Below are 24,344 nucleotides of genomic sequence, written 5' to 3'. Positions count from 1 at the left end.
GCTGATATGTGACCTTGACCTTGTGCTTGTGTTTGTATGTCATATCTATTTTAGGGATGGCCAAACTATAGTTCAGTTTAATAGGATTTATATTCCAACCTCCAATGTTGGCCCACATTTAAAAATATTAGAACAATTAATTGTGGAAGGTATTCCATTTCCATTATTTTTCCTAATTGTGTACATTTTGAAAATTAGACCTTTGCAACTTGGCATAATTCACAGCATAGTATTGTGTTGTTTTATTTTTTTTGCAACAGAGATTTTTATAGGAAAAGCATCCCCTTGTAAATCTTATAGCAAACACTTCCATTATAGATGTTTTGCTTGAAGACTGGAAAGTATCATTACTGTGTGCAAAAGCTATAATTTCCAAACAAATTGTTTTGATTTTGCAATTTTATTTTAGTCTACAGGTGAGTTTGAAGGCAGTCCCAGTTAGATTAAATCTGTTCAGTACAATTCAGGGCCCAATTTATCACTTATTTTCAGTAGAATACTTGAGTTGGACTTTTGGTATGCACTTAAATGACAATCTTAAGTACATGCTTAATGGCTTTGCAGAATTGGGACCACAGTCTCCTGTCAAATAAGTGATTTTGTATATGTGCAGTGAACTTGTTGCTTATCAAGATAATCACCGTACCCTTTTATTAGCAAGGAATGATGATCAAATTAATTAGCTTTATGAGGTTCAGATGTTTGCTTCACTTGGTTTTTAAACTTGAATCTTAGGAAAGTAGGGTTGGAAGGAACCTCAGGAGGTCATCTGGTCCATCCCTGTGCTCAAGGTAGGATCATACCGTAAGCTATGCCAGACAAATGTCTGTCTAATCCGTTCTTAAATATGTCCAAGCGTAGAGACTTCAGTTTCTCTAGGTGATTCTTTTCAATGCTTAACTATTATCATCATGAGGGAGTTCTTCCTAATATCCATCCTATATTTCCCTTGCTGCAGTTTAACACCATTAATAGTTATCCCATCACCTGTGGCCCCAGAGAATAATCTTATCACCGTCTTCTTTATAACCATCCTTTATATATTTGAAGACTATTAATCAAATCCCCACCTCAGTCTTTTCTTCTCCAGACTAAATAATCCCAGTTCTTCCAACCTTTCTTTATAAATCATGTTTCCTAGACATCTAATTTTTGTTCTTGGACTCTTTCCAATTGTCCACGTCTGCCTTGAAACAGGGCACGGCATTGCACTCCAAGTGAGGCCTCACCAGTGCTGAAGAACCATTTCTCATTACATAGGTGATGCTCCTGTTAATACAATGCAGGATACTATTGGCTTTTGCAACAAGCGCGCACGGTTGGTTTATTCAGTTTATGGTTCATTGTAGTTTACAAGCCTACAAAATCTTTTCTGGTAGTACTGCAACCTAACGGGACCTATGTTTGTGAATGTGACTGTCCTGTTATAGCCAGAAGACTTTTCAGGTTCATTCCACAAAGTTTGGACCATTTCTCCAGTTTATCATGGTCCTTCTGAATCTTAATCCTATCCTTCACTGGGTCTGCAACTCTGTCCAGCTTTGCAAATTTGCTAAGTGTGTATTTTATCCCATGCTCCAAATCAATTTAAACAGTACTAAATCCAGGACAGAGCCTTGGGAAACCTTTCTTGATACTGCCCAATTAAACATTTAGTCATTAGTGAATACTCTTTGAGATTCAGCCAGGCATGCATTCACCTTACAGTAGTTTCATCTAGACTCTATTTCCTTCTGTGGAATGTTTTGGGTATGGATGATCATGCTTTTAAGATCGGAGAGCAAAAGTATTGTTTTACTTTTATACAGTTTTGAGATGAGTCTGTGTACCTGTTCCAACTTTCATGACATTAATGGAACAAGTAGAGAAGATAAATAGCATTTTCTTGCTATTTTGCAATTATTTCCTTTTTGCAGCATTCATGAAAGACAGATATAAAACATACTGGTAAGAGCTGTTTCCACAACTTTGTGACAACATATCATCTTTCTACTTAAAATGCTTGTCATTTTTATCAACATAAAATTTGAGGAATTACTTGAGTGTATGTCCTTGTGTTGAGTATTTAGTTAAAGCACTGCTACCTCTTTCCCCCTTCAATCATAGTTTTTTTCTGGCAGTGAATATAGAATAACATTTTTATTCAAATAAAAGTAGAGACACAACTAGAGAATCATTCTAATTATAGTGGTCACTTAAGTTTTTAAGTGAGGAGGTTGCAAATATTATTATACATTTCATCATTTATGTACAACATTTACAGTATTTTTGTAAATATTACTTGGAATGCAGGTAACTATTACAAGCAGAAATGTCTTCTATTTAAAAAATTCGGTGTGACCTAGTACACAGATTTTATTTTTTTTTTTTTTTTAATAAAGTGGTGGGAGGACTGCATCCCTGAGCAGACCTAGCAACATGGAACTGCTGTATATTTGTTTTGTTTGAAATCTGGTTTGTTGTGACCTAAAACAGAGTACTAGTCTCAAAGTAGTTGATTGTAGTACCATTGTTACTAATAATTGCATGCATGTTACCACATTGTTAATATGCGTCAACGCATCTGAATGCTGATTAAAAATAAATTGAAGTATGTATTTTCTTGACTCCAAGACAAGGTATTTTTCCCCCTTTAATATAGGGCCAGGGGACATGTCTTGGATATGACTACCAGATGGCAGGGGGCCAGGTGACTGCTGCCTGGGGCAGGGCAGAGGTGGTAGCTGGGGAGTAGAGGTGGAAGTGGTGAGGTGGGGGCAGGTGCTAGGAATCCTGGGGGTGTAGGCACCGTGGTGGGGTGGGGAGTGGTAGTGAGGGCATGTGCCTGGAGGGCAGGAACCAGGGGGGAAGGTCAAGTGGGAGGGGAGGGGGGGCAAGGCAGCAGGGGAGAAGGTGTTGAGGGAGGGCCAGGGGGCAGGACACTTGACTCTCCCCTTCCCTTCCCAGCCCAGCGCCTGCCTCTACTACTGCTTTCTCATCAGCAGTGTGGTGGGAGGGATAAAATAATCCTTCAATAATTAGACTATCAACATGGTAAATTATAACCATTTTTTTGGTTTTTGCAAGTTATGAATCTAATTTGGGGTGGGGGTTGACTTAAATTCAGTGCAGTCTTGGATTTGTGTAAATTAAGTGTAGTTGGAGAGTAATTTTCCATAAGAAAGTTAGTAACCATTTACATTATTCTGACAATTTCAGTAGTACCACTGAGAAGTAGAAATTTTTACCAAAATAATATAGCAAATAAATTTGAGGTTAGAGTTATTGAAACATGTCATCTTTGAGGTTGATCATACCTCAGTGGCAATTGCCACTGTCCTGGGGTAAATATTGATTTCTTCATTGGATATTATTCAAATTTCGTTCTTTAGGAATTGACAAGTTGTTAAACGTTTTAACCAGTGATTTGTTGTTGCAAGATTCAGCAGAATAGGAGTCTGGTTGTCGGGCTTTTGTTTTGTTTTCAATTTAGAATTAGATAAATATCAGATACTTGGAACGAAATATCCTTTTCAGCTCTTTTTTATCCTAGTCTGGTATTTGACAATGAATTAATTCCATTTACACCCATCAATCATGAACTCAGATGTTACCATGTATTTTTTTATCTCTTTTTTCCGATAAAATAGACAGGCTCAAATTTAATGTTAGCATTTCTTTTCACTGGGATCATCACTGCTTCAAAATACCAAAGTTTAAATATTAAGGTTTGAGTTTACTTTCACTACGTTTGTCTTTTTCTTTTTTTCCCTCTTGCATGAGTCCATTTCCTCTTCCCCTTTTCTTTCATTCAGTTTAAACAGATTACTAAACAGTAGCTTAGTTACTAACAGTAGCTTAGGTATAGGGAATGGAGTTCACAAAAAATATCTTCTAGGTTTAAAGAGAACATGTTAGTGGGTCTTTATCAGCTAATGAGTGGATAAATTATCCCTTTTATTTTTGGATATTAGACACATTTATGTTCTCTAAATATAAATATGTAGATCCAATAGCATTCCCAGGAAAACTGGCTGAGTGCTTGCCTGTGTGGTATTCTCCACAATTAATGATATATAGCAAGAACATGGTAAGGTTTCCCCCATTTAGGATTGTAGTAGTATAATGGAATATAATGGAATATATCCTACACTCATAAATGAAGGGAATAACTACTACAATCCTAAATGGGGGAAACCTTACCATGTTCTTGGATATCCATTACAGATATATAAATATATAGTGTACACACATGCGCACATACACATACATATGCCACTTCTTTAATAATATATAATATATATTTTATACAATGTATATATGTGACACTCACCACCGTTAATAGTGAGTTTATATATAACCATTAACTATAGTGACTGCCAAATGTGTGTGTGTGTGTGTGTGTGTACATACACACACATATGCCAGTCACCATAGTTTGTTTACATATAGACTCATCATTATACATACATACACACGTGACATTCACCACAGCTAATGTTTATATATAAACTCACTATTAACTGTGGCACTTGCACACATTTATATATAGTTAATGTTATGTAATGTAATGTTAATAGTGCATAAACATAGCAAGGTTTCCCTAATTTTTGTCTCTAGTTATTCTCTCCATTTCTGAGTGTAGGATATATTCTTACTTACTCAGGGATGAACTAATAGTATAATGGTGAAGAAAGCTCTTTTGATGATGGATGGTACTTCTCTGAACTAAAGCACACATCCCATTAGGATGTGTCTGGGGTACCATCAGGGCTTTTAATTCTACTGGTACATTGTGTCACCATATACTGACAAGTCTCAAGCTGTTCTGGAGGTTTTCAGAAATGTTCATTAAAAACACCGTGCACTGTTATAACTGTGAGTAAGTGCCAGAGATGTCAGCTGACTGTACCTTTTATGTAGAGATGGCTGATGCTATGTCTACACTGCAAAGTGCAAAATGGTAATACCTGAGTGACCTTTGCAGTAATTTACCCTGTAGCAGCTACGGCATGCTGCTGCAGATGGATTGTGTGTGCCCCTTACCCAACAGATACAAGCTCTGGAAACATTGTTTTACCACTTGCTGTATTACAGATCATCCCAAAGCTCTTCATTTGGAGAAGTTGGTGATGGAAGCTACTTCCTAGTCATGGATCTCTGGTTTCTTGTAGAATCTTTGTGAAATTTGAGGAAGAAGACTATGATATCTAGATACCTGAACCTACTTTTCACTCAAGAGAAGGAAATCTGTATCACTCAGCTTTCTTCCCCACTTTTGGTCTTGGCAGAGACAGGAGCAGGATCATTTTGGGTTGCATTTAATTTTATACTAGTGTTTTATTTTGCTTTAAATCAAGGGAATAAAACTGCGGTCTCTGCTTCATCTACCAGACAAGTCATCTTTATGTTTTTTCTCAGGTGTTGGCTTACTAACAATTTGAGTCAGCAGTCTATCACTTTGTTCTCTGGAAAGAACGTTTATTATGTTTGCCATGCCATCAGTTTTGTGCTTTGTGTCAATTTTGTGTGACTGAAATAGTCACAATATAAAACTATTCACAAGCTGTGATAAAGTTTTGAATCCGTTCTTGATCCACAGGCGTCGTTCAGTCTGGAATAAGATGTTTTTAGTATTATTCCAAACCTCTTTTCTAGCTTGCAAAAGCAACTAGGGTTTTTTTTCCCCCTCCTAATTATTTGTAAGCCTTCCAATTCAGAAATCCTTTGACCTTTTCTCCTCTCTATTGGTAATTGTTTTAGCCCTGTACTGTTGCACAAAGGGGTGAAGAAACGTTTCTTCCCCTTGTACAATCATTAAGGTAGTTCTCCTGTTAATCCTGGCTTCCTCAAAGGGGTATTGGCGGTAGGCCATGATCTTGTCTGACTGCTAGGTTCTGAAAGCCGGTTTAGTGTGAGAGGGATACATTCTGCTTCCTGCAAAAGGCTAGCTGAGCTCCTGCTGCAGTGTGTAATCTGGCATTGGTCATGATGCCACATGGCTTGTACCTTATCATGACAGAGCATTTTCAAAGCAGTGGTCCATACTTCATGTATTTAAAATGTCCTTTGGAGTCATTTGCTGCATCTAATGAGGAGGCAAATAAAATCATCCAGTGTGTTGGCAAGGTGCTTCATTCCAGTCTGTCAGAATGATACATGGAGGAAGAATTGAATTTGATGTTTATGAAATTATTCTAAATAGGACCTCTGGATGTCACAGTTCTTCAGATATTGAATTCCTTATGGAATTCACTCTTTGCCTGATGAATTATGCTATGGGATCTAAGTTTTATTTTTTCCTCCTTTCGTTTTACTTTTTAAAATGATGCTTCCAAGCTCTTTGTAACTGAAAGAACCTTGGAAATCTGAATGCAAAGCAAGCGGGTTGTGCCGGTTGACTCTGAGAAGGTCTCTGCTTCCACATTCACCTCAATGGTGCGTTATATTTTAATTTTTAGGTTTCTGATTTAAGAACCTGATATGAAAAAGCACTGAAGCACTAGACTCTTTTTTAAGTACATGCTTAAGTTCTGTAGAAGTCAGTGGGTCTTATGCATGTGCTTACAGCTATTGCTGTGCTTACCTAGTTTACTTAGCTCTGTTTCACTGCTTATCATCTTAGTAGAAATAGTCCATTAACATGCTTAGTTTACTTTCCCAGGCTGTGAACTGTCCTGAACGTGCCCTTTCCTAGCTGCCAAAACGGAGGTAATATAAATGTAAATTGAATTTAACAACAAAAAAAGCAGGGACAGATGTTTTTGTGCTGTCTGGTTTCATATTTACTTTGCTGAAAGCTTTTTTTTTTTCATTAAAGTTTACCTGGCACTATTCAGTATTGCCCAGATTCTAGATATCTTGCTATAGAATTTAGCTTTATCCTGCTGTGAAGTACACAGAGCCTTGGTATATTTGCATTTTCACTACAGACTGGGATGGTGGGGGGGCACTAAATACCATATTTTTTCACATACCCCAAATGAGATATGCATCTTGTTTTTGGAGGCCAGAATGCAGGGGGGCAAAAGGTTTTTCCAGTCAGTGCCATGAGCATCATGAAGAAGTCCTCCCAGAAACTCTGTGTCCAGGAAGTGTGGCATCTCATGAGACAGACCCCATGAGGCTTCAGGAACTTCCTGATGTGGCAGCTGTAAATCAGGACTGTCCATGTGGCAGCCCCTAGGCTGCATTCAGCACTGCACCTGTGGGGTTAATTTCCTGCTGGAGTGTCTGGTCCCCTTCTTCCTCTGGCTTCCCCTTCTTGCCACTGCCCTTGGGGGTGGAGCAGGGCAGAGGGAGCCAATAGCCTAACAGGGCAAGGTTACCTGTTCAGCAAGGTTGTGTATAATGCACCCAGCAGTTGGGGGAGCACATGGTGTGGTGTTCAGAACACAGAGGTTCTGGTGCATTCTGACACACAGGCTGGGCAGCGTGTGGCCCACTCAGTTAGTGGTTGGGAGGCTTGTGGCCCCCGGCCGCTCTGAAGTTAGACTGCCCTGCTATAAATAGTTCTTATAAAGTTGCTGTAAAACAATGAAACATTGCTTCCACACCACAAGCCTAATCAGGATATTATGGGCTGCCTGTAGCTGCTCATTTGCCCTCAGCCACCTTAGTGGCTCTTTGCCCAAAAGCTACTTCCTCACCAGCGGCTGTTAGTGTTAACACCTGGCTTTGCACATGCTGCGTGCTGTCCCAGAGAAAAGTGGAAGCCATTTGAGTTGTCTCCCTTTTTCTTTTCTTTTCTTCTATTCCAGCAAAGAAATGGGAGCTTTGCTGCTTAAGACATGCACCCAGTTTCATAAGCCAAAATTCTTAGGGCAAGGTTTATACGGTATGTGAATGAATACTGTAATTTCAGGCTCTCTGTTTTAAGTATTTAGAAGTCCCCACTGAAGCATCTTACAGGCACTGATGTATTAATCCTCAAAGCATCTTCATAGCATCATGGATCATGAGATCTCCTGAAGAGTGAAGAGATGGCCTGGGTTCTTCTGGAAATCTGTGGCAGAACAGGGGATTGATTCCAAGTCCCGGACTTGCACCCTATCACTGGACCATTCATCCTCATGAAACTAACAAATGGCTAAACCAACCCGTCCAACTTCAACTTCCAAGTCCCTAAGGGGCTGTGTGCCATCATGGACCACAACAGCCAAATCTCTCTCTCTCTCTCCGTCTCTCTCTCTCTCTCTCCGTCTCTCTCTCTCATACACACACCCCACCCCTCCCACCAACCTTGTAATGCACATTAGCTTGGGTGCAACCCTGCTGCAACATACATTTGTTCAGGGTTCAGAGCTAGGACTGCAGGATTCATTTCCTAACTCAGACACTACACCTTTTTTGAGACTTTCAAGAAGTCATTTTATATCTCCACATTCCTCTCTACCTTTATAGCTGTGTAGGAAGGTTGGTTTAGTAGGCTTTAGTAGGAATCAGGCTTTAGCAGACCTGGTTTACTTACTTGCTAAGCCATAATCTTTGCGTTCTTGAGAGATCCTATACCTGTACCTCGGATATTTTTTCCTACTTCACAAGGCTGTTGTGAGGATGAAATCCATTCCTATTTGTGCAGTGTTCAAATACAGTAGTGACGTGGCCATATAAGTAGGGAAGCAGATTTGTAAAAACCAACTCAGCTTGAGCACTGCTTGAGTACAGGCAGTTTTGGTATGGCAAGAAGGGGATGGGAGAGGTGGCTACAGGGCGCCGTGGGGAATTTTGGAGTGGCTATAGCCCCCTCAACCTCCTCTAGTGCTGCCCCTGCTGGTAGGGCGCACAGCAGGTCAGGGACCTGCTTTGGTGCTGGGCTGGGATCTTATAGCGGTGACAGCATGGTCCAGAGCCAGGGCAGAGCTGCAATCTGCAGCTTGTATGTCCCGAGCAGGGGTGTGTAGGCAGTGGATCATGGCTATGCACCAGCTCTAGACTGCGCTGTCACTGCTGCAAGGAGCCAGGGCAGAACCATCATCCAGTATCTGCACGTGCCAGCCTGGGGTGTACAGGCTACAAATCGTGGCTCTGCCCTAGATCTGGACCACTGCAAAATCCCAGCCTGGCTCTGGAGCAGCTCCATACCCTGCCAGTGCTGCTGGGGCCAGTCTCCATAGAAACCCTGGCCGCAGGCTATCACAATAAGGCTGCTGCTGGGGTCTCCATGGAAACTGGCCCCAGCCATGTGGGCAGGGGCTGCTGGGAAATGGAGTCCAGCCACCAGCTGGATCTACCATTTTGCCCACTCCAGGTATATGTACTTGTTGAGCTTAGGAGGATATTACCTAAATATGATTACTGTTTGGTTAGTGTTTATGATTAGGTTTTAAACAGGAGTTTCAGCGTTCACTAGTTTGAATGAATCTCAAAACGTAGTGTCAGGATATCTGGGCATGGATAGAGTACTATGGATCAGATGTAAGGGTTTAACCTCATTGAAGGATGCTTTTGTGGCAACCAAAAATATGCCTTTTGGTTCTAATTTTTGGATAAAGTGAATATTTTTGTCACTTGCTTGATTTTTATCTTTTGAAGTCACAGAAGAAGTAAACAAAGTTGATATTTAGACATTGTTGTAGTGCTTCAGGGTAAGTACGCGCACACACACTTAGGTTCATATTGCTCTTGGCAGCACCTGGATTTAGCAGTAGTATATCTTAACAAAGCCAACTGTATTCAAAACTTGTGGTCTGTGTGAATAGGGAGAGGAAGAGTGAAAGCAGTAAAAGACAAAATATAGAATATGTGTTAATTAACTCAGATCCACATATCTAAATATTTATCTTTACCCATTTCATTTGTCATAATCTTATAACTGCAATACCTAGATCTAGTGGTTCTTGTATGTCAGAGGTGCACCGTGGTAAGATTATTGGTTTGTTCAAGAATGGTACAATTTGTGGGGGGTTTTATTCTTCTTTTACTTCCCTTCTAGCTTGCTAGACAGGACAACCTTGTCTCCTGCTTTTGTTTTGGGTACCATACACAGTTTCTGTAAGAATATATAGTGACATTTTTTTATATTATAAACATTTTAACAGAACTTTGGAACTTTTTGGCCCCATAAATCCAGTAAAGCTAGTATCATTGTTTCTAACCCCTGCTTAGTGTAAAACTCAATATGCATTTGCAAAATTTGATATTGTGTTCCTAATACCCACAGTTTTGAGCAAGTGGTGAAACAGGAATGCATGAGGTATGAAGTTCTTTGAAATGACAGACCCAAATAGCTAAACCTAGCTACTTTATTTCCCATAAAAAAGTGACTGGTCTAGTTTCATGCAAAGCACATGACTTCCAGAGATCCAGCTTAATTCCCTTGACAGATTTATTAATCACATTTTACCAACTGTCCATTGCTATGTACATTTTTATAATATTGCATAATAACTGATCTACTAGTTGCCCTAAAGAGGTGCCTTATTAAAAGGATTGGTGAGGTCCTTGTTCTTCACACCTTAGGTACTTTTCAGATTTAATCCTCTTTAGTGAATGTCCCCTTGGATCAACCTATCAGTTGCTATAAATTATCAATTTTTCTAGCTGCAAGTAATTAAAAAAGCCAATCCTTATAGTTCCCAAGTGTAAACTAAACGGCAAGTATCATAGACTATCTCAGAGCTCATGTGCACCTGAGGGATTTGCATAAATACAATGTCTTTTTTTAATTACTCAGAACTGGAAAGATTAATTTCAAACTGAATATTGGCATAACCCATACAACATTTGCTAAAGGCTTTAACTTTAATTTAAAGGTGACCTGTAAAGGATTTCTTTGGCATTGGACTTTCATTACGATGCACTAAAAAGACTTGAAAAGATGTTTTTGTTTGTTTCTATTTTTCCCTACTTGGTATGCATCTTAAAAATATCAGAAATACTTAGTTTTGTTTTTTAATTTGTTAGGGCTCTCAGAACAAAAACGTTTGTTTTAATTCTTGCATCTGTAATTGTTGAGCCTGCGTTAGTGTTACTGAAACTTTGTTAAAGTTGTTTTGATAAAATGTCAATTGTTAGCAGGAAAAATATGGTTTTTAAACTGGACTTTAATCTTAACTTTGACGTCACTTCACTTGTTCTTCCATTAGCACAGACTCTTCTAGGGCAAACAAAGTCATTTTATGTCTTTAAAAAAACCCATGAAACCTTGTCCTGAATGCTGCCTTCTAAGAACAGTGTGCTGCAGACTCTCGTTTCTCATGTAAAATGTGAAGATGGAGCAGTAGTAAAACATTTCTGAAAACAGCCTGCATCCCCACATATTGTCTTTTGGTTGGTTTTGTTTTTAATCAGCTAACGCTTATTAGTGTTGCACTTGCCAGATTCTTGATGTTTTCATTTGGAAACCTTGATTTTGAGGGATTTATAATTGCTGCTTTTAATTCTGATTGCCTATAGGCAGATGCTTACCACGTTTCAGCTCTTACTCTTCTTAGAGAAGTAGGATTTATGTAACTTTAGTTGGACAAAAGAAGTTTAAAAGGTCTAAATCATATCCTTGGATAAACATTGTAACTACCATGGCTTTGAATAGTATAGGAACTGACTATTTGCATAGTAGAAGTATGGACTGTACCAGGTATGGATAGTTAAGTTTCACTGACCTTTTCAGATCTGAAGAAGCCTTTTGGCCTGTGCCTGTATATCTTGTGTGAAATATTGGCCCCAGTGAAATACATAGCAAAGCTTCCATTAGCAAGGATGTCACCCTTTTAGACTTCGTATTTTCACTGAACAGGGCCATCTATAGAAGAGTCATAAAGCCTGATCTACTGACAGAGATTTATTTTCACTGACTTAAGTGATTTTTACATTTTAAATTGTTTGCTAAAATAATTAAGACATTTTAAAACAAGTTGAGATTTTTCTGTTTGTGGTGCTGTTGCTCTTATGCTTCAGACAGATGTGTTGAAAGAACCCTTTAATACCCAAGTTTATAAATGTTTGGATTTTCTCTTAGTTTTTTCTGTTGCTGTTGAAATGAAGTATTTTATAGTAGTTTGGTGTAGGTGCCAGTATTTGTTTTAATTTCTCCTTTATTGGGACTGTCTTGGTTGTGTGCTGACTTATCTGTAATGTTCTAGTTTCTGTGTAAGAAACATAGAGTTCTTCTAAAGAGTAGGTTCTTTGCAGTTTGAGTGGATCTGTTCCTAGATTACCCTCTACTATCTCTCCTGACTATTTGTCTTTGTTTTTTACTTTTTAGGATTTCGATGTGCAGGATGAAGACGTCAAAAGATGAAAAATAAGCCGATTTCCTGGACAGAGGTGAAGAAGGCAAATGTTTAGTAGAACTTTCTCACACTGGAGCCATGTTCTAAGTGATTCTCCTTGGAATTTTTCATAAATATTCTATCAACAGAATGATATGAGTGAAAATTTGGTTCATCAGTGATGTATGCTGGAAGAAGCCTGCTTGGAATGTCATATTTTGTCTTTTTTCAGATTATGTCAAAAGGCTAAGACTTCTACCTGTTATTTATAAACTCTTTATCTCAATTCGGCTACATCAAACTAATCTTCAAAGTAAATAGAAGAAGAGCCTTTTTGGATATTTTTATTGAACATGACTCATGGAGAAGAGCTTGGCTCTGAGATGCACCAGGATTCCATTGTTTTAACTTACCTAGAGGGATTACTAATGCATCAAGCAGCAGGAGGCTCAGGTACTGCAGTTGACAAAAAGTCTACTGGGCATAGTGGAGAGGATCAAAACTTTAAGTTTTCTGGAAATATATTTCCCAATTGTCAAAGTAATGGTCCAGTTCTTAACACGAATACATACCAGGGATCTGGCATGCTGCATCTCAAAAAAGCAAGACTATTACAGTCTTCTGAAGACTGGAATGCAGCAAAGAGAAGGCGGTTGTCTGATTCCATTGTGGATTTAAATGTAAAAAAAGAAGCTTTGTTAGCTGGCATGGTTGAAAATGTGCCTAAAGGCAAACAGGATAGCACATTACTTGCCTCTTTGCTTCAGTCATTCAGCTCTAGGCTGCAAAGTGTTGCTCTGTCACAACAGATTAGGCAGAGCCTCAAGGAACAAGGGTATTCCCTCAGTCCTGATTCTTTGAAAGTGGAGAAAGATTTAAGGTGCTATGGTGTTGCATCTAGCCACTTGAAGACTTTACTGAAAAAAAGCAAAACGAAAGATCAGAAGTTAGACACCAGTCTGCCTGATATAACCAAGAATCTGCCTAAAGAGAGGTTTATAGAATCTCCTCATACAGTACAGAGTGGATCCAAGGTAATAAATGAGCCACTGTCATGTGCTGCAAGATTACAAGCTGTTGCAAGCATGGTAGAGAAAAGATCGAGTCCTGCTGCTTCACCTAAACCCAGTGTAGCTTGCAGTCAGCTAGCTTTACTGCTTTCCAGTGAAGCTCATTTGCAGCAATACTCCAGGGAACATGCTTTGAAAGCACAAAATGCAAATCAGATAGCAAGTGAGAGACTTGCTGCTATGGCCAGATTACAAGAAAGTGCCCAGAAAGATGTTGGCCAATTCAACCTGTCCAAAGGAATGCCAAGCCATCTTAATGGTCAAATTAGATCATCATCCAAAACCATAACTAGCAAAAGCAATATGGCATCCTTTCCAAGTCCAATTGGAATGATTAATTCTTCCCCCAAAAATGTAGGATTCAAAAGTACATTGGAAAGAAACCATTTAAAACAGTCTCCCAACAACAGTTTGCTTTTATATCTTCTTAAGAGTCAGAATACTACTAAGCAAGAAAACGGGCATGAGCAAAATGAGCGAAACAGTATGTTTGAAGAGGGTAGCACACCAACTACAATTGATGAGTACTCCGACAACAATCCTAGTTTTACAGAAGATGACAGCAGTGATGATGAAAGTTCCCATTCTAAATGTCTTCCTATAGACTTATCCTTCAAACAGAGGACAGCTAAACCAGAGTCTGGACAGCCTGCTTCTCTAGATAATCTGCCCCAGTCCTTGCTTCATAACTGGGATCCAAAAGTTCCATGTCTAGAGAGCAGGGAAGATAAAGACACTCCAAAGGGTTCTAAACTGAATCCGCATCAGAAAGTAACACTACTTCAGTTATTGCTTGGCCATAAGAGTGAATACAAGGTGGAGAAAAACGCTGATCCTCAGGGACCACACAGTACAGCTGATGTGGCAAAATTTATTGTACAAACTGGCAAAAGGACTCCTGGTACAGAGTGTCCCAGTGCAAACCGAATGACTCCTTTAAGCACTCCCCCTCTACTTGTTTCTACAAAAGCAGATTCTCCAATCGATCTCTCCTACCAGACTTCTCTAGCAGTGAAGCATAATTCACCACCATATGCCTACAATATCCAGCCAGAGAGGCTAGTGAATACAGCATCTAAACATTTGATAGATCTTTCAAAAAGTAAAGATCTTCAAGGACCTACGCTGAACAGAAATGAGATTGCTCCGAACAGTGCATCTTTCAGTGCCAGCAAGTTGTTACAGAACTTGGCTCAGTGTGGAATGCAGACTCCCATTCCAGGTGAAGAGCAACGAACTAGCAAACAGTTGCTTACAGTGAACGCAGATAAACCTTTAGGATTGATTAACAGATTGAATAGTCCCCTGCTTACAAACAAACCAAGTACGCTTGAAGAAAACAACAAAATATTCAGTTGTCAACCTGCACCCATTGACCAAGGACTTCCTGGCTCAGAAATAGAAAATCTCCTTGAAAGACGCACCGTCCTTCAGTTGCTTCTGGGAACTCCCAATAAAGGTAAAACCGAAAGGAAGGAGAGAATGCTTTTAAAAGATGAAACTTCACAAGAACAGACAGATAAAGCATTGAATGAGCAAATACTGACCGTGAAAATAAAAACTGAACCCTGTGAAGAATCAAATATCCCTCATAACCCAAATGTACAACAAATAAGAGAGTGTAAGGGTAACACATTTCAAGGAATAACTCATTCATTGCAGAGAAATACAGCTGCTTCTCCAGCATCTGAAGATTTTAAACCCGAGCCTCTTTCACCTCAAGATTTTTCCTTTTCAAAAAATGGCCTGTTAAGTCGTTTGCTGAGACAGAATCATGATAGTTACCCTGTAGATGATCTGGAGAGAAATCACAGAAATTGTGAGTTGACACTTCTAGAATCAAAGAGTCTTTGCACAGTTCCTAAGAAGAGAAAACTTAATACTGAGCCTTCGGAAAGTCCATTAAAAAAGATCAAAAGTAATATGTCTGATGCTGCAAACAATCATGCTTCTCCAACAGAAGCATTGTATGGGCCTTTGCTTAACCAGCAAGATGTGAAATTTAATAGAAGCGATCTTGATTTTAAATATGCTGCAAGTCATGGTTCAAGTAATGAAAGTGAAAATAGGAGTTGGTCTAGGGATAGCAAAGGTTTTAATGTGTTGAAACAGTTACTTCTCTCAGAAAACTGTGAGAAAGATTTGTCACAGCATAGGAACAGTATAGGAACTGAGGGCAAGAAAAAAGGAAACAAAAATAACGTAGCTATTAAACCTGAATACAGCATTTCTTCAATAAATGCATTGATGGGAAACCCTTCACAACAGAACAATTGTGTAGACCATAGAACATTTCAATACCCTGGAGCACTAAGGAGTCCTGCCAATTCCCCCTTCCCTGAACATTTGGGAAGTATGTTATCTAGACCTGAATCTGATCAACTTGGCGTTTGTCCCTTACCAAGCGAAAAAGGTCCTATCAGATGGGTTATCACACGCATGGACAAAAATGAATATGAAAAGGACTCCCCAAGACTGACCAAAACCAATCCAATACTTTATTACATGTTACAGAAAGGAGGCAATTCTGTTAGTAACCAAGAAGCACATGACAGAGACACTTGGAGTGAACCTTCGTTTACAGAAAGTTCAACTCATGTTACAATCAAAGAGGAGCTGGTACCAGAAGCAGAACCAAAAGCTCCTTTTCATAATTTAAGAAGCCCTTATAACAGCCATATGGGGAATACAGCCTCCCATCAACACTGCATGAATGGAGAGGTACCGGGACTTTTGGAAACAGTGCTAACAACCAAGAAAGAACCAGAATAAAATAGAGCCACCACAATGAGTTTACAGTTAGTGGTTTTGAATCTTTGTAAAAAAATGAAATAAAATAAAAATGAATATGAACTTGATAAGTGTATAAATTGAGCATGATTTGAGGAAAGCATGGCCTAATTGAAAAATGTTTTTATTTGACAAAACTTTTTATTTTCTGATAATGCTATTTAAAATACATGTAGCTATATTTTGCTTTACAGTAGATTGTCACAAGGAACTACAGAGGTTGTAATTTGTATGAGACATTTCTGTATGCATCAAACTAAGTTATGAATAGTCTGACTGGAGTCTTATTTGGAGCTAAATATTTGGGACACGTGGAAGCATACCACCTATGTGGTGGGAATGCATTTTGCTGCATTTCATCCCGTCCATTTAGTATCTTTTGGAAACCTACGTATAAAGATTTGTGTAATTTCTGATGTTTAATACATTTTATGAAGTTTTGAGGACTTTTTTTAAGAAATAGAACAGTCTGTCCAGCATCTGAGCTCATCATATTTGGAAACTTCTGACAGTGTTAATTGGAATGCACTGAAAGCAATTCTTAGTGCTTCTGATTTTTTTTTTTATTATTATTATTTTAAAAACTTTTTTGTGGTCCTTCCAGAATCATGGTGCATCTTGGGTTTTTTTTTTCCTTTCTCCCACTTGATTATGATAAATGCCTTCCCCAGAACCTCTAGCAGTAGTCGTATACATTCTGAGTTAGGACTAAAAGTTTTTCCAGCTTTTTCTACAAAAAGCAAAATTTCATATACCCAGGAAGTAATAGATAAGTGTGTCAGCTCTTATAAAAAGATGGTGGAAATGTCTCTTAGACTTTGGGGATAAATAGGAAGATGATGTACTTCTCAGAAAACTGCCACCACTTCTGGTTAGTGAAACAAGTAGAATGATTTGTTCTGTGCCATGTCACCTCTTCTTTTCAAAGGAAGAGATGCTTCACTTATCTAATATATTTGGTATCTGATAGAATATGGTATAAGATTATTGCTGTGGAAGGCATATTGGTTCTTCCATTCGGCACAGAAAAATGCAGTCTGCCAACATTTATTAATCTATGAGTAGCTAATCACTAATCGTTCATATCATGGAAACCTGGTTTTAAAATAATTTTCAGGTTGCACTGAATATTTCAAGTTGTTGGTTGTGTCATATTCCACAGTTAGGGGCCTACCAAATTTGTAAAGGCTGCCCCCCAATTTTGCAGGCAGAAAGCGGTCCCAGGCAGCTATTTCAACCCCCACCCAATGCCTCTAATTGGCCAAGGGGCCACCCAGCGCTGATTGGCTGTGGGGGCTGCCTGTCATGCAGCTTCGCTCCTTGATTCTGATTGGTTGCAAGGGCTGTCCATCATGCAGCCATGCCCCTCACGACTGATTGATGGAGAGGGGCAGGGCCGCATGACAGGCAGCCCTCTCACCCAATCAGCAGGGAGGGCAGCAGCCATTTTGCCAGCTGCCCTTCAAATGGGCAGCCCTTCTCCCCTCCCGCTCCCCCACACTGGTGGACTGCCACAGCGTACCGAGGACTACTGGCTCCCTCTGGGGAACCAGCATTTTATTTTCATTAAGTTGGTTTTTCTTTCCTGCAGTTTTCACAGGCATTACCTGGATTTTGTGGGAATTGTGAAATTCCAAATTTGGTAGGTCCCTATAATGGATGGTGGACTACATCTCCAAAATGCCCTATCCCTTTTTCTCCTTCTTTTTCCCCCAAACATCTGGCACCATCTTTTTTTCCAAAACTGATGTGGGAGTGAAGTACAGGGGTGTTGTGGATCAAAGCTGAGATGTATTGAAAGGATCATTTTATGGGGTAAGCCAAGCAGCAGATTCTTTCCATTGGCCAGTGTCGCCTCAGGGAGCCCCAAATTCCCATAGTAGATGTTCTAAGATGCTCTTCTTCAAAATTATATTAATCGTCAGTTACAATAATTCCTGCTGAACTTGCAGTATCCACAACAGGAGCATGTTTTCAACAGTTACTTCAGTGAGCATTCCCTGTGACGTGAGAGAATCTATTTAATAACGAAAGTGTTTAAGTAAGGAAGGTTGTATTCTAGTAAGGAACACACATTCTACAATGTCCAAGAAAAAAAATCTCTGTGGTACAAAGAGTAACAGTACAAAGAGCGGTAAAAGGAATTTTATTATGTTTTCTGGGTGATGCTTCATCCATTGGGCAGTATAAAGAATATCTACATTTTAAAACGGTCACGTAAAACCATTTTAAATTACACTGTCATTGGCCTGACTTCTAGTTCTATAGTAAGTTTATGGGGAAAAAAATCAAGTTTTGTTTTTGTCTTTTAAAGTTGGTAGTTATTAACAAGTAGCCAGCCCCGTGACAGTTCAGTTCTATAACAAAGACTATATCAGTAAGAATACTACAGTAGTTTTTAGATTACAGGCAACCCCCACTTAACACCGGTTTGCTTAGCACTATTTTGCTATCACGCTCATTTTAAATTGATACTTGGTTTCACTTGGCGCTCAGCGAGTTTTATTATAATGCTCGTGGTTGCCATCTTAGGTCATTAAAAACAATTGCACTCGCCATCTTGGGTCATCAAATGCTTTTGGTTTTGCTTAATGCTTGGTTTGTCAAGAACCAGTTAAGAGCGCTAAGTGGGGGATGTCTGTATAGCCAATGAAATTGAATTCTTTTTATGTGAATTAGCCTGACATAAATATTAGGGGGAAAAGATGGCATTTGTTCCATCCCTGACACATCTCTGAAAGTCTTAAGTGAAGATTTTTCTTGAAATAAAATTATATAGCTAAGAAGTATAAAATATCTAGAATATTTTATGGTCCCCAGAATAAATACAAGGCTGTAACTTACTTAAGGGTTTCTGCTCACATTCATGCAAACAGCCCCCATCTGTGTTGGGCACAAAAGAGGAGTCATTGGACATTTGCTATCAAACTAAAATGCTGATGAAAACATGGAACTTTTCTGGGTTTTTTCCACCTAATACTAGCAAAACATGATACAGAAGCCCTTATGAGTGCCTGCCCATGTATTTATTCTGTGGTAGTCAGTTGTTAAAATATACACTTTAAAATGTTTTGTTTCTAAAGTTTATAAAACATTTAAGTTAAAATGTTAACAGTCTTATCAGTTAACAATTTCTTTTTCTTTTGAGGTGATGTATGTTAACAACTCTAACATACATCAATGCATTTTCATGCAGTAAAATTTAATTTTAAGATGAGCAGTCCTTAGAAAAATCTCACCCATTGGAAAATTCACAACAATGTACAACAGTGTTGTGCTTTGTTACAGCAGTGCCCTTGAAATGAGTTAGTGTACTCTGTTGGAAACCTGTTCCTGCTAAGCTGGTTGTTTAGGCAACCATTGGAAAATGGCATAGAAACATAACCTTCTGCATTAGATTTCCTGGTGTAACACTGATGCCATTCTTACCTTGGAAGAAGGAGAATTTTTAAACGTGGCTTACCCCATCATATTGGCAATCATGAAGCCCATTTGAAAAAAATCAGCTGAACCCCGAAAAACCCAAGAATCTGCTCTAAATGAAAGAACCTCGTGGGGCTCGGCTAGAGGGGAAGAGTTTGTCAAAATTCTCCTTGCGGACTTCTCTTTAGAAAGGGCATAAGAGGAGCAAAATAGCCAGCAGAGGTAGTCTTCTTGCCCCAAGCACTCCCCAATTCCTTGAATCCATGTAGATCCTGTGGGATCAAGCGAAGATCATGCATACAGGGTGCATCTACATGTGGAATTAATGTGCAGCAATAAACTGGCTCATATTGCACCAGAGTTTATTGCTCCCAGGAGCCATGTATACACTAGTGCCCAAGACCACAGTGCATTGAGCAAGGTTGGAGCAGCCCCAGCTGACAGGGAGCCCCAGGGGTTAGCCTGCCAGCCTGGGGCTGCTCTGACCTGGCTCAACGTGCTGCAGATAGGCTGGCCGGAGAATCAGGATGCTTCAATGTGGGGCTAATCTGCAGGCAACGTTCTGAAGCACCCTCATGCCCCAGCCAGTCCCACTAGCGTCTATATGTGCATTGCTTAGAGTAAAAACTCCACCATAGGATTGTACTTGTATTTACAAGTACTAACCTGTGGTGGAGTTGATTGGTTTACTCCATCCTAATAGCACTGCATGTATAGATACTGAGAGATTTACTGCAGAGCTAATTAAGCAACTCTCCAGTAAACATCTCATGTAGATGTGCCCACAGAGGCCTCATCACAGTACTTCCTCACAGTTTTGTCTAAAACCCTGCTACCAGGCCATAGCCAGAAGATGAGCATCTTCAGTATCCCTCCTCAGATTCAGAGAGGGATCTGAAAGATGATGCTGCTTGGATAGGGAAAGAGTTGGGATTACAACCCAGCCTTTAGTTCTACACATGAGTGGAAGAAGCAAAAATTACTAATATTGTGGTTAGAAGTAGTAGGATACATGGAGCATGCAGGATCGACAGGCACAGTTGTAGGACCTGATAAAGATGCTAGAACTACTAAATGCTCATAAAAAAGCGAGCAGCTCGCATTGCAGCTATAAACATGATGGTGTTGGAAAGGCTTGGACTTGATTCTTTTGCAAAAATTAAATGTCCATGCTTCAGTCAAAAATGTGATTGTAGTATGTATAGGCACACCTGAATTAGCTTTAATCTATCTAGTTTGGATACCTGTATAGCAGTGTTAGGTTCAACAGCTCTAGCTTCAGCTGCTAAATATGTACGCAGAGTTTGGGGATGCTTGTACTGCCTATTATGTTGAAGATTAAAGCCTGCTCAGCCCTACATTGCAGTCCCATTTCTGATGGCAGTGTAAACACATCTGAAATCAACAGAGGAGGAGCAAGGGAGACTGAGGACAGCAGAACTGCATTATTTCTCCTTAATGGTATACTTAATAAGGTAATATGTGACCACAGAAAGAATCAGGGCTGTGTTCTGCTAAATAGCTTCCTACAGATACCACTAAACCAGAATTTCTCTTTCAGCAGTTTAGGAACATCATTAAATTGAAAGGGAATTCAAACATAACTTTCACTCATTTTAGCCATTTATTGTTTGTAATATTTAAAAAATTTTAATTTACAAATTTTAAAGAATGATTTAAAGTTTTCCCTGTTAACGTTGTCGGTGAAAGAGTATTGCAGCTCTCATTGACGTCAGTGAAATGATATTACCAGTTTGTTCTCTGCCACAACTTACAGAGGAGTAAACTGGTAAGTATATATTATATATATTTATAAATATGTAAATATATTGACTTGTTACACGCATAATATGTTGCAATTGGTTTTTAAAAGGTGATGTAAATAGTGGTTTAATTAATGAAAATACCTATTTTGTATTGTTCTAATGCAAAGGCAAAAAACCTTTTAATCTCGTTTGGCTTTCGGGTTTCTTTCTTTCCTTCCTCACCTTTTGTTATGTATATTTCATGTATAAGTGTAAATATGATCACATAGATTTAAAAACTTTTGCATGTATGTATACAGTTGCAAGTCTGAAAGAATGTATAGAAAATACTTTTATTTAAAGTTGTGATTACCTGCTGCATGAAAAGTGCATGGGGGACCCTGTGCATCTGTGCATTGGCAAAAATGTCTTAACAAGTCAGGTCAGTTCAAAAAACAACAGTATTCCATTTCTGGACATGACTTCTGCTGTGGTATTTTAGCTTTGTGAAAGAATGTGCTTCAAATCAAAAGGGTCTGGGTGAGAAAAACTCAAAACTACTTTTAAAGCATAAACTCTCTCAACTGTACTCAGTCATAAGTTCAGAACTCCATTTTAAAATACTGTTTCAAGAGTATTTCAACACTATAAAATGTTGGAATATTGGTTGTCATTGCTAGACATAAGAATTCTGGGGTTTACCACAACCAATTTTATTGTGATGTGTTTTCAGTAATAAAACTGGTCTCATTTTTATTAGAAATTAATTTCCTCATGTGATGTCACAAAACCGTACATACTGCAGTGTGAAGTTTTTTAAATCTTTCAGTGTTTACTTCCTGCAGAAGATTTGAATAAATGAAAAAAATGCATTGTCTTGATGGTTTCTAAATCTACTTTGTTCTTTGCGTACTTTGTCGTTTGAATCCTTGTGAATTTACTGGCACAGTGCTTATTAATGCAAATGTAGAACAAGCAAAACAACTCTCATGATTTTAAAGACTCCACATTTTCTGTAACAAAATATGGTATTGAACCTGTGAAATTTGATAATTGTTGAGCTTGTTTCACAAGTTCAGTTCTCAGACTACAGTTAAGTCACATAAGCAGTTCTGTTGTGTCAGTGCATTGTATTATTTCTTATAGGGCCTAAAGCTTTTTTTTTTTTTAATGTTATTTTAAATCCAGTGCCTCCAGTTGCAGAAGCACTTCTTTGATGATATTTACCTCCATAAAGGCTTCTGAAGCATTTCTGGGACGGAGAGTCTTGACTAATGAAAAGTTGCTTTATAAGCTAAAACATGGTAATCTTCAAACATGCTAAGCTAATTTGCTTGAGTAAGCATGACTGGAAAATACAGTGTGCATTTGCCCATCATGATAGGACCAAAGAACCTATGTAATAGTGCTTGTATAAAGGGCCTCTGTCATCTCTGACATTTAGTTATATCACAACAACCTAAATGTAAAGCTCGCATTTCTCCATAAAAAGTAGATTGGAGACTTTTTTTCTTTTTTTTTTTAAAGAAAAGCAGGATCTAGGAGAAATGTTCTAGACATGCTGTATCTGGCATTTCTCCAAATTTAGGCAAATAATTTAGATTCATTTTTGTCTTGCAACATAAGCACTTTTCATAATAAATGTACATTTTTTCCTTCTGGTCTCCACCAGCACCAAGGCTGATAAATACATATTCCTAGGGCTCTTAATGAACTTGTGTATAATTTTGATGAAGTAAGTCTGCTCCCATTGAAGTTGGTCATGCCCTTGCATTTGTACATAACAACTATTGTGATCTGATGGATCCTGAAGCATTCAGGGTCCTCTGAAAATCCTAAAATAATGAAGTTAGGTATCAAATCCTATTTAATTGAATCCTAGCTCTAAACTATGTATAAATAACAGTGTCATTGAAATCAAGTGATGCCTGTAGGTGAAGGTAGAGTCAAAATACTAAGTCCTACCCTTCTCTCTTAAGTATTTTATAATACATGGCTTCAGGGTATTCATTGGCTAAGCCAGAAGATAGCAAAAAAGAAGTAGCATTAAATCCTAGGACCTATGGTAGACTTCTATAGAATATATGGCTTCTAAATATTTCCACAGATGCCTGCTTTATCATTGATATGTTTTTAACCACCTAATATCAGATGATGTATGAGTTTGGGCACTGTCTGGGATCACCCACATTCACAGCCATTCTAAATTGATTATGCATCCCAGTTTTACTTGTGGTGCACCAAGCAAATTTCTGAGGTCATGTGAATATGACCCAGTCTCTCTTTTTTCACAACATTCAGGCTGTCTTATTATTTTGTTTATTCAAGCTATGTTACTATAATGAACACAACTTTATGTTCATCAGAAGCAAATATTGTTGAATGAGTGCTGGGTATGATCAACTGTTTGGAGTGAAAGGAAAAATTGAAAGGGGGGAAAAAAGGCTATCAAAGACATCATTTCACTCCAAGTGAATGTTGACAGCATTTGGGGGGGGTTTGTTTTGTTTGGGGTTTTTTTTTTTTGTAAATTAATTCCAAAAGTTAAAATCTCAAACCAGCAGCAAGTTTTACAGAAACAGATCTGTGCTCATGCAGAATCTCATTGATCTTGTTCCCACTTGAAACAAAAGATTTTTATGTTGGTGTTTAGCCCCAAAGCAGTTACAGGACAAAGGTTTGAATGAAGTTTCAGAGAAGTTTCACAAAAGGGAAATATTTTCCAAACCAAGTCCTAAAGCTGCTTAGCAAAGCGTACGGTAACACTATGGGCTTTGGGAGTGTCCAAAGGCTCAGAAGTCTGTTCACTTGGAGTTTACTGCAGGCCTAGCTCTGATGTCTTGGAAGAATTCTCTCTGAGAAATACCCAAATGTTGCTATTGGTATCAGAAGCTGGCAGTAGCAACATAAAGCATACAAAAAGGGGTGTTCTGTCATCCTGACACAGCACTAAAACTTGTGACAGAAGTATGCTGGTAGCCTTGACAATATGGTCACTGTAGCCAGGGCTGCAAGAAGGTCGTCCCTTGTGAAACTGTTTTGCTCCTTAGCCACTTAGAGATGAGTGGGGCACCCAGTTCGTTTATTTTTGATCCTCAATATGGATAATGTCTTCAGAGAATTCA

The 24,344-nt window shown here is 38.8% G+C and overlaps 1 protein-coding gene across 3 annotated transcripts in view; it reads left to right on the top strand.

Moving 5' to 3' along the window:
* The window catches only part of NRIP1 (nuclear receptor interacting protein 1), a 93,580-nt gene extending 71,490 nt beyond the window's left edge, over positions 1 to 22,090 (top strand). For all 3 annotated transcript variants that reach the window (XM_006022913.3, XM_025203328.1, XM_025203327.1), the window contains one exon: positions 12,185 to 22,090. In XM_006022913.3, the coding sequence (XP_006022975.1) occupies positions 12,545 to 16,033 (3,489 nt within the window). In that variant the 5' untranslated portion in view covers positions 12,185 to 12,544 and the 3' untranslated portion in view covers positions 16,034 to 22,090. The remainder of the gene's footprint in view (positions 1 to 12,184) is intronic.
* The last annotated feature ends 2,254 nt before the right edge of the window (positions 22,091 to 24,344 follow it).

This window comes from Alligator sinensis, unplaced genomic scaffold, assembly GCF_000455745.1.
Source record: "Alligator sinensis unplaced genomic scaffold, ASM45574v1 scaffold486_1, whole genome shotgun sequence".
Classification (NCBI taxonomy): Eukaryota; Metazoa; Chordata; order Crocodylia; family Alligatoridae; genus Alligator; species Alligator sinensis.
The sequence above is the reverse complement of the archived record's forward strand: the minus strand, read 5'-3'. Positions and strand labels throughout refer to the sequence as shown.